This window comes from Rhamphochromis sp. 'chilingali', assembly GCF_963969265.1.
Source record: "Rhamphochromis sp. 'chilingali' genome assembly, chromosome: 15".
Classification (NCBI taxonomy): domain Eukaryota; kingdom Metazoa; phylum Chordata; class Actinopteri; order Cichliformes; family Cichlidae; genus Rhamphochromis; species Rhamphochromis sp. 'chilingali'.
This window is the reverse complement of record NC_137942.1, coordinates 36620406-36631610: the sequence shown is the minus strand read 5'-3', so window position 1 is coordinate 36631610 and position 11205 is coordinate 36620406. Positions and strand designations below refer to the sequence as shown.

At 43.9% G+C, this 11205-nt stretch overlaps 1 protein-coding gene across 1 annotated transcript in view; it reads left to right on the top strand.

Moving 5' to 3' along the window:
* The window catches only part of LOC308411827 (NACHT, LRR and PYD domains-containing protein 3-like), a gene marked incomplete at its 5' end in the record, with an annotated part of 23272 nt that extends 19458 nt beyond the window's left edge, over nt 1-3814 (top strand). Inside the window, 3 exons of the mRNA XM_080905865.1 lie at nt 228-404; nt 2558-2731; nt 3365-3814. Coding sequence (XP_080761991.1) covers nt 228-404; nt 2558-2731; nt 3365-3380 — 367 coding nt within the window. The 3' untranslated portion in view covers nt 3381-3814. The remainder of the gene's footprint in view (nt 1-227; nt 405-2557; nt 2732-3364) is intronic.
* Between the last annotated feature and the right edge of the window lie 7391 nt (nt 3815-11205).

The following is an 11205-nucleotide window of genomic DNA, read 5'->3' as shown; positions in this document are numbered from 1 at the left end:
ACACACAGATATCCCCCTAAAATAGCTAAAACTAAAAACAAACTAAAAACTACTTCCAAAAACATTCAGCTTTGATATTAATGAGTTTTTTGGGTTCACTGAGAACATGGTTGTTGTTCAATAATAAAATTATTCCTCAAAAATACAACTTGCCTAATAATTCTGCACTCCCTGTACTGAAGCACACACTTTGTCTAAAAAACTTAAATCTTTCCTTCTTTATACAGATTGATGAGCTGTGGTTTGTCAGACATCAGCTGTGATTATCTGGCAGCAGCGCTGAAGTCCAACCCCTCTCATCTAAGAGAGCTGGACCTGAGTGAGAACAATGAGCTGCGGGATTCAGGAGTGAAGCATCTGTGTGGTTTTCTGGAGAGACCAGGATGTGGACTTGAAACTCTGAGGTCAGTCAGCATGTTTTAGTTGTGCTGAGATGAATATGATGTGAAAGTTGTGCTGACACTAAACTGCAGACATCAGGCTGATATTATACTGACCCACACTGAGGATCTTCATGGTAAAGTCTGTTTTCTTCTTCTCTGGTTTAGTCCATTGACTGCAGCAGAACAATGTTCACATTTCAAACCTTCAAAGAACAAGAAAAATCCTCCACTGGATGATTCACTGCGAAACTCTAAAACTCTTCATTCCACCTTAAAGTCTGAGTGACACTGAAATCCAAACCAAAATGGCAATTTGCTTTACAAACAGCAGTCCAACACAAACATACACACATCATCCAAAACACAATCCAAAATCCAAATCTCCTCCAATACCAGCATGAATGATGGGAAAAGAGAAGGAGGAGCACTCTGACATTCAGGGTTAGAAAGAGTTTCATAAGGCAGACTGTGAAGATCAAAGCTGCATTAGATAGCTTACATAACTTAATGAATGAGTGGACATAAGTGGACAGAGATCATCTGAAGCACTTCAAAGGCTTTAAATCATCACACTTCTCTTTCTTCTTTATCAGCTCTGTTAGATTCTGTTAGATTCTCTCAGTTTTCTGTGGAATGAAGTTAACAGCAGGCTAATAATATGCTGACCAATAAGTTTCTATTAAATGTTGTAATTTGTATATTAAAAAGTGCCGGTGCTTTGGCTTAGCACAGCTCAGCTTACAGTTAGAATACAGCTGCTGGATGTGATTACCATGTCATACTGTAGTTATCTACCAAACTGCTAACTGGGGAATTTCAGGCCACAAATCCATCCATCCATCCATTCGCGTCTGCTTATCCTTTTCAGGGTCGCGGGGGGCGCTGGAGCCTATCCCAGCTGTCACAGGGCGAGAGGCGGGGTACACCCTGGACAGGTCGCCAGTCTGTCGCAGGGCCAACACACAGGGACAGACAACCATTCGCACTCACATTCACTCGCACGTTCACACCTAGTGGCAATGTGGATTATCCAATTAACCTATCCCCACAAGCTGCATGTCTTTGGACGGTGGGAGGAAGCCGGAGTACCCGGAGAGAACCCACGCAAACACGGGGAGAACATGCAAACTCCACACAGAAAGACCCCGGCCTGATGGTGGAACTGAACTCAGGACCTTCTTGCTGTGCGGCAACAGTGCTAACCACCGTGCCACCGTGCTGCCTAGAGCCTGTGCTCTAGCTGTCATCGGGCAAGATGCGTGGTCCACCTACGCAGGGGAGCAGTCCATCACAGGGCCAACAGAGAGAGACAGGGAAGCACTCTCTCAAATCCACACCTACAGCCAATTTAGAAGCACCAATGAACCTAAGCAGCATTTCATTGGACTTACGGGGAACATCAAACCTCCAAAGAAAGGCCCAGCTGACCAACAAGCTTTAACCTACAACCTTCTTGCTTTGCCACTTTTCGCCATTTCAGCCCAAATCCTGCATCTTCCTGTTTTTGACTACAGACCAGATACACTAGCACTTTCTCACCAGACACTGCCACCTAGTGGAGGAAGTCTTAGTTCCATTTGAAGCTTCAGATTACAGTTAGTTCCTTTCAAAAGAGGTGGAGGTGGTGGGGCCACAGCACCATCATCACTGAATGCCATAGGACACTTAACCTTTGTTTCCATATGCTGGGAACTTCCTGTTGTTCCAAGGAGGAGTGGAACATGTGTAAAAATCGCCCAGTCAGTTTCAGACAATCTCGGGTCAAGTCTAGAACAACTGTGTGCCCAGTTTGAACTCTCTTCAGTACTGTGATCTGACAGACCCAGAGCAGCCAACACATCACATTTAGAAGCTCCCTAGATGGAGCCACAACACATGTCCAACACTTAGTCTGTCTTGTGGGACCGACTGGAAGAAATAATTTAAGGACTTAGTCACAGAACAGAGATTCAAAACTCCAAAATCCAACTGGCTGCATTGGGGCATATGGTCCGAAAACTCTGCACAGTTTCTTGTTTGAAGCTGTTTCCTGCTGGCTTCAGCTGTTTGGAGTTTCCATTTTATTACACTTCTACATTCTGAACCTTCTTCAGCTCTGAACAGATTATGAAACACTGAATGATTTCAAGCTCACACTTTGTCTAATAAACTTACATCTTTCATTCTTTATACAGATTGTGGAACTGTGGTTTGTCAAAGATAAGCTGTGATTATCTGGCAGCAGCGCTAAAGTCCAACCCCTCCCATCTGAGAGACCTGGACCTGAGAGGAAACAACCTGAAGAATCCAGACGTGAAGCAGCTGTGTGATCTTAAGGAGAGTCCAGACTGCAGATTGGAGACTCTGAGGTCAGTAGAGTGTTGGAGTGAGTGGGTGGTGCTGTCACCAGTATTGTACTAAACACAGTCAGTATGAAACAAAGATGCAGTGTTTCCTGTAAAGCTGCAGCTTCTCAGTGAAGCTGTGGGAGGAGAATGGTGACAGGCTTCAGGATTGGACACAAACACTTCCTGTTTCTGCCTTTTGTGACTTTCATGGTCACTATAGTAACAGGTCAGAAAAAGCAGCACGCAGACGAATGACTGCATTAATTTCCGAATTTAAGGCAGTGAAGAACACGGTCTGTAGGTGAGGAAGAGTTTAGTGAGAGCAGATGTTTGGCTGGTATTCCTCCAGTTAACAGCTGGAACTGTCCATCTGGATTGTTGGGGTTCCTACAGAGCTCAGAGTGGACACACCAAGGTTATTCTAATGAATGAAAGTCCAAACTAAAACTAGGAGTCAAAAACATTTTCATCAACTTCAATAAAAATCCAAAGATTATTAGAAAAAGTGAAGCAACAATGAGTCCTAGTACAGTCCCAGCACTGAAGTCCCTGCTGCCCTTTATACTGGATGTGCTGCATCACTGACTGACAGCTGATGAAGAGTCTCTGGAAACACTTGTTTAGTTCCTCTGCTCTTCCTTCTTCTCTCTGCAGGTGGAACTGGTTGTAAATAGGATGGTGTGTGTGCTGAAAGAGGATGAGCTGTGTCCTGATGATCCAGATAGGATGAAGCAGCAGCAGCTTGTGTGTAGAGACGCTCTGACTGGGCCATGTTACTGGGAGGTGGAGAGGAGAGCTTCATCCAGCAGTGACTGACAGAGGAATGAAGTGCAGATGACTGTCAGTGCTGCAGAGTGAACTGCTCTGAGAACAGCTCCACTGTCAGACACAATGTAGAGTCCAGCATCATCCCTGTGTGTCCCTCTGGATCTGACAGAGGATCATCAGTGTATCTGGACTGCTCTGCTGCTGCTCTGTCCTTCTACAGTCTCTGCACAGTCTCTGTCTCACTCTGGCTTCAGACCCTCCTGGATCAAACTCACCTGGAAAGGCTTTCAAACACTTTTGAATAATAAACATCATGTTTTTATAACATAAATATCATGTTTTCATGGATATGTGCAGTTTGAGCTTTAGTGGATGAATCAGTGCTTAATTTTTAATGTGGCTACTAATGATCAATAAATGTGTTGACTGGAATCAAATGAATTACTTGGACTTTATCTGTTCCTGCTTTTCTCTCTTGTGGATCTGATCCAGACCTTTTGCCGCCTTTAAAGCAGCCTCAGAAATACCTGGAAACACGGATTGGAGAAGTGAGGTGAGATGAAGAACAGCTGGGAGAAAAGACACAACACGAGCTTCTCATCTGTGACTGAAACCTTTGAATCATTTTTAATCTTTGCTGTTTAACTGGGCAGTGAGGCGGCTTTTAACACAGGAGACTCACATTTGACCTTTAAATGAACCCGTGATCTTTGCTCCAGCACCACTCTGTCCACAAACAGCTTGTGATTGATTAACTGAACCTGATCAATAGTCCTGAAGTTTCACAGATTTGATGCTGCACTCTGATTAAAAAGAGCTTTTATTTTGTCAAGCAGGGTATAGGTCACTTCCTGTCACTCCTAGCGTGACATTAAGACACATCAAAAATGTCCTGAACAGTGAAATAAGTCAAAATGCGCTCAGTGATCAGATGAAGACAAAAACAACAATGAAGGTGATCCCTGCAGTTCCTCTGACATCCAGCAGAGGCAGCAGTGACTCAGTCCCCATAGACTCAAACTGGTTTGGTCTCTACAGATAATTTCTCCCTTCATGTGTTTTTGTATTAATTAGGAGGTCAAAGTCACATGACCTCATTGTTAGGGTTAGGGTTAACCCTTGTTATTTACTAACTAATCTTAAATGACTGTTCAGCACAGACATGAAGCCCAACAATCATGTTTTACAGTCCTGTGGTCTCAGCCTCAGATACTCAACTAATCAAAGTGATGTCATGACAAAAATGAATGACCAACAAAACATTTTTCTCCTTCATTTCTGTCAAACAATGCTGTATGTAACGTGTCTCGCGGTTAGTATCATGGTTGCTAGGCAACGTGAACAGCGCGACGAAGCGTATACGTGGGGCTGGTCTTAACCCTGCTGGCATGAATCCACTGAGGTTGTCCGTCTGTTAGGATGCTGGTTCTCGTCACTGCAAGTACAGTCTGGGGGCTGGAACACGCGGCCTCCCTGAGTGCCCTTGGTTTTAGCGACTTTAGCAACACCGCATCTCCTGGTTTCCACGGATGGGTTGGATCTATGGAAGGGAGAGGCTGAGAGAGACAAACTTTCTGATAGTTATTATTCAGTGTTTCTACCAGGTTATGAACATAGTCAGACAATGCAGTGTCTATGTCCCCTTCCAATAGCGGTGCCCCTCTGGAGGCTGACCATGGTGTTGGAAACGGTCTTCCCATGATTATTTCAAATGGAGATAATTTGGTTGCTGCGGATGGAGTCATTCTAATCTCGCAGAGGATTTGAGGAAGTAGTTTGATCCAGGTCATTCCTGTTTCTATCATTGCTTTAGTCAGGCGATTTTTTATGGTCCAATTCATTCTTTCTACAACTCCTGAACTCTGAGGATGGTATGACACATGATATTTCCAGTCTATTGCTAGAGTTTTAGCACACTTTTGAATTACTTCTGATGTGAATGAAGGTCCTCTATCACTGTTAATTTGGTGAGGTATTCCAAATCTGGGTATTATTTCATTGCACAACTTTTGACAGACTACTTCTGCAGTTTCTTTTGATGTTGGATAAGCTTCTACCCATTTACTAAATTGGTCCACTATTACCAGTAAGTACTTGATGCTTCCTTGTGCTGGCATGTGTGTAAAATCAATTTGTAATGTATGAAATGGGAAATCTGGTTGTGGTAAATGCTGATGTTTTGCTTTTGAGCTACCTACATTAGTTCGTGCACATGTTAGACAGGTTGCTAATATGCGTTTTACTGCGTGTGATGTTTTCTCAATTACAAATCTTGATTTTATTGCTCCTATTACCCCTCTTTGTCCGACATGACTCACACCGTGAAAATGGCGGACAAGGATTGGCAGTAGTGAAGATGGGAGGGCAATCAAACCCTCAAGGTTTTTGTATAAGCCGTCTCTGTTATCTAAGGTACAATCATTACTTTCCCAGTAAGTGTAATCTGAGGCAGAGGCTTGCTCTTGTATGAATTTTAGGTCAACATTTGTTTCTAAATAGTCTGGGAGTGTGACAAGTGGCAGCTGTAAAGGCAAAGATAATACTTCCTTTCTGGGTGGTTGCTGTGAGGCAGCAGCTGCTTTCGCGGTTACGTCTGCAAGAGCATTTCCCACTGCTTCGTCTGTGTCAGCCGTGCTGTGCCCCTTCGTTTTCACAACTGCAATTGCCGATGGCAGCTGTATAGCCTGCAAAAGTCTTTGAACAAGATCAGAATTAGCAATCGATTTTCCATCAGCAGATGTGAAGCCTCTCTGTCTCCACAATGTGCCAAAGTCGTGCACCACACCGAATACATAACGGCTATCAGTGTAAATTGTCACCCGCTTATCCACATGTAACTCACAGGCGCGTATTAAAGCCATGAGCTCTGCTTTTTGTGCTGAGTGAAATGGTAATGAGTGAGCCTCTAGTATGATGTCAGGCAATGTTACCACCGAATAGCCACAAAGAAATGAGTTGTCATTTGGTTTTGAACAGGACCCGTCCACATAAACAATGACTGAGTCTGGGATTGGTGTCTGCTCTAAGTCTGGGCGTGGTGCTGTGGATTCCTGTATACGTGTCATACAATCATGAACGTCAGGCTCGTCTGAACCATCCTGTCGGTCAGAGGAACACAGCATACGAATAAGTAAGTGTGCTGGCGAATTGGGTGTGCTGCTTGCTTTTATAGTGAGATTTGCTGTTGAAGTCAGTGTAGCTTCATAACCTGAGCGACGTTGTGCGGTCATATGTTGTGTAGTTATGTTTGCTAGAATGGTCGTGACCTGGTGATTGGTGTGTAGAACAGTGTCATGTGAGAGTGTGAGCTTCTCGCAGTCCCTTATCATGATAGAGCAAGCCGCTACTGCTCTCAGGCAGGCCGGCATCCCCTGAACTACTGCTGGCAGCACCTTTGAGTAGAAGGCTACTGGACGGTAGCCACAGCCATGCTCTTGGGCCAGTACGCCTGCACAGGTTGTGCCGTTCTCTGTGACGTACAGGTGGAACGGTAAGTGGTAGTCAGGCAGACCCAAACAAGGGGCGGAGGTCAGCGCTCCCTTTAATGCATTGAAAGAGGCATTTCTGTTGACCACAGTATTCGAGGAGGCTTGTCTTTTTTGCAGCATTCACGCAGAATGTGGTCATGAAAAGAACAGTCTGGTATCCACTATCTGCAATAGTTCACCATGCCTAGGAAGGACAGCATTTCCTTCTGTGTAGTGGGCTTAGGGACAGAGGTCACAGCTTTGACCCTGTCTGTAGTCATGGAACGTTGTCCGTGAGACAGTGTAAATCCCAAATATTGAACAGAAGTCTGACAGTACTGCATTTTCTTTGCTGATGCTTTGTGGCCAGTCTGTTGGAGGTGCTGGAGTAGCATATGTGTGGCAGTTTGACATAGTTTTTCACTTTCAGCACAGAGGAGGAGATCATCCACGTACTGTATCAGGGTACAGCCCTCTGGAGGAATGAAGCCGTCCAGGGTAGCACGTACCACCATTGAGAAAGCCGCAGGGCTGTCTACCATGCCTTGGGGTAAGCGAGTCCATGTGTACTGCTTATCTCTATGTGTAAAAGCAAATATCGGCTGTGTGTCCTCATGCACAGGCACTGAGAAAAAGGCAGAGCACAAATCCACCACAGTAAAATGTGTAGCTGTTGCTGGAATAGCTGTCAGTATGCTGGGAACGTCTGGGACGAGAGGTGGCAGAGGCATAATGACTGCATTAACTTGCCTTAAGTCTTGTGTGAAACGCCATACGCCAGGTTTGTTAGGCTTTGGCACAGGATTGACAGGAGTGTTATATGGAGATACTGTGGGCTTTATTACTCCAGCTGTCAATAAATCTCCTATGATGATGTCTAGGGCTGCGGCTTTTTCAGCGGAAATGGGATATTGCTTGACATATACCGGCTTGTTGTTTTTCAGCTGAGCATGATAAGGTGTACAGTCAATAAATCCTACATCATTCTCACCTCTTGACCATAATGTCATGTTTTGATATTCAGCTGGCAATGTGACAGCAGAGATAGTACAGTGTATGGGGTAGGTTAGATCTATGTGTCGACATGGTGCAGTAATGTCATAGCCGATGTCTGAGTTATGTGACAAAACCACTGTTTGGCCTTCACTGGTGTGAGCAGTTATCATGTTGTTGAACAGTGTGAGAGAAACAAATATGTGGCTTCCAGGCATGGGATTACCTGGTAGTGGTGTCTGTACACGTGTTTGGCACAGTGTGTGACATGGGGTACCAGTCAGATGGATATTGAGTTCATTCTCCGCTGAGGCGTCCAGCTGACACAGAGGCTGTTCCTTCTCCATGGTGTCGGTGCATAGGGCAGAGAAAACATAGCTGTTATCAGTATCTGCAAACATTTCACCCTTTGTGTTAAATGAAATACACAAGTTCATTTTGCCATTAAATCTCTGCCTAATAAATTCACAGGCGAGTTTGGAATAATTATGAATGGATGATATGTAATTTCGTCTGGTTTTGGGCCCCAGCGTGTCTTTAGAGAATGAGTTTTGGGGCATTGCACTAGAGTTCCGTTTATTCCCATGGTGTTGATGCACACAGAGGAAACAGGCCCACTATAGAATTTTCCAGACAGTGAACTTTTAGTGGCTCCACTGTCAACTAAAAAAGAATAAGTCTTTTCACCTATCTCTATATCTAACATGGGCAAGCTTTCTGTGTTACGGGACAATTGCAAATGCAGCATCGTGTGTAGTGCTTCACACTGTCCCTCATCCTCACCTGGGCCTCCCTATTGTCGGTCCAGTCTTTCGTTATCATATGGGTGGGGATTAAAATATGGATTATAAGGTTGCTGCCTAGGTGCAAAGGGGCCATTATTTTGATGTGATTCCTGTCTGCGTTGCCAGTTACCTTGTCTGTAAGAGCTCTGCTGACGCCTAGTGGCAGGAGCTGGTCCTGTGTTTTGTGGTTGAGACCTACGTGCTGCTGATTTGCATTCCCTCCTCCAGTGTCCTATTTTTCCACAGTAAAAACATACGTCTCCACTCCTATCTCTCCTTCTGAAATCTCCCTGCTGCGCTTGCTGAGGGGACGGGGCCCCTGCATACATCATTTTTTCACTTTCCTCTGAGCCTTCAACATCAAAATTCAACATCATCTTAACACTTTTAGCCTTCGTGCTGTTGGGGAAAAGATCTGCACCAGCTTTTGTTTTGACAAGTGTGATAAAGTTCTTTATCTTCATGTCATAGAGATTATCAGTGGCAGTCAGCTTCAATAGTTGTGAACATTCTGGATGAATATTGTTTAAGAATGTTGTTATGAAAATCTGGTCATTTCCTCCTTCAGGCATGCATGCCTCATTAGTCCAGCAGTGCGTGAAATGTTTCATAAAAACTAGAATGGATTCATCTGGCTTTTGTTTACACATGGTTACTGCATTTAAATCAATTTTATCTCTAGACATTGTGAGCAGAAATTTCTTTAGGTTTTGAAAAAAGGCTGTGATTTTGTCATCGTTTATCCACAAAAACGAGGTGGTGTTGGCTGCTTGGTCATTTTTAGGGTCTAGTTCCTCTACTTCTTCAATAAGCTGAGATTCAGTCACACCTGGGATTCGTTGACATAATATATATCTATAATCAGGCCCACCCGAGTGGTGGTATCTGGTACTTCTCTGTAATGCAGAAACAAAGGCTGTAGGATTTTTTAGAGGATCGGGAAGTTCTTTAATGGTTGCTGCTAACTCTGAAATTTTAGGGGGTTGAATGCAACACATGTCCCCTATTATCATGAACGGGAGGGAGGGGCTGACGTCATTAAATTGTGATCCCTGCTTTTCTTTATAACGGGTGTTTTTGTGGGGGCCCTCTTGAGTTTTTTCCTCTTTTTTCTGCTTTAAGTAGTTCCTTATTAAATTTCTGGTGTTAGTTATTGCTTTTGGCACAGTTAAACCATTCGCTACTCTAGTGTGGCGCTGAACATGATTATCTATGACGGAAACGGCTTGCTGCAGTTCAGCTTCCGTACGTTCAGTTAAAGGATCTTTCATGATTTCCTCACACTCTGCCATTAACTGTTTTGTTTGCTTTTTATGTTCCTGTAACTCTCTTTCTCGTTCAGTGTATTCTTGTTCCTGTCTTTGATCTAGGTTAAACCAGTCATCTTCTTCTGATTTAGGTGTCATTTCAGTGCCTTCCTCACTCCTCTGTAATTCTGCTGTTACATCAGGATATACGCGCTGGTGACGTGCAGCCGCCGCAGCAGCTATTAATTCTGTTTTTTCATCATAAGGCGGCGGAGCCGTAGGTTGAACGGATGGACATGTAAGGCTAGTTTTTTCTGCAGTGGATTTACTAGAGCCTACACTGGCTTGATTTAAAGCATTTACGTCTGGCTCGGGTCCTTTTTTCCATAGCGGTAGCATGCGATTGGTCACATCACGACATTCTATCATATATTTTTTACAGGACTTTTTAATCAGCCTTCTTTCCTTATCACAAATAGTATTTAACATTTCTACTGACCTGTTTTCTGGCGATAATCGTTCGGGATAGGGCTCCGGAAATAAATTAGGATGCATTAAACTTACGGTTCTTAAGTTTAAGACGAAATCAGTCACGTAAGCACTTCCGCATGTTCTGGATACGTAATCATGGAAGTCTTCACCGATTCGCGAACGTGGGTTACACGTAAGCGGAAGTGGGAGTCGTACGGAGCCGCTATTTGTGATTTTATATTTTATTTTTTACGGTTTTACAGTTAATTTTGATTTTTTATCGGACCCGTCTAAGGTCTTTGAATTATTCTGACCCATGGTCAGTGATTTCCAGAGGGGTTTAGACGCTTGAAGGATTTAAGTTAGTTTTTTTTTTTTTTGCTGTGGCACACCTGAGGTTACTTGATTTTTTGCTAGCAATTTTATCTTTTTGGTGAGCAACTTCTCACTTTTTAACGAGCAACTTCTCGTTTTATGACCCCAGGCAACTTCCTGTGTCCTTTCTGCTGGTGAGCAACTTCTTAGTTTATGACAGCAGGCAACTTCCTGTGTCCTTTCTGCTTTAATTTACAAAACAACAGGCAACTTCCTGTGTTTCTATGTGGGCCACTAACGAAGGCTCCTCAGCGTATCCCACTTGTTACTATGTGGGCCACTGAAGAAGGCCTCGTCAGCGTATCCCGTTTCTATGTGGATCACTGAGAAAGGCATAACACAGTCTCATAAAATAAAAAGACACGTGCCTACCTTCGTCAGGATCCCAC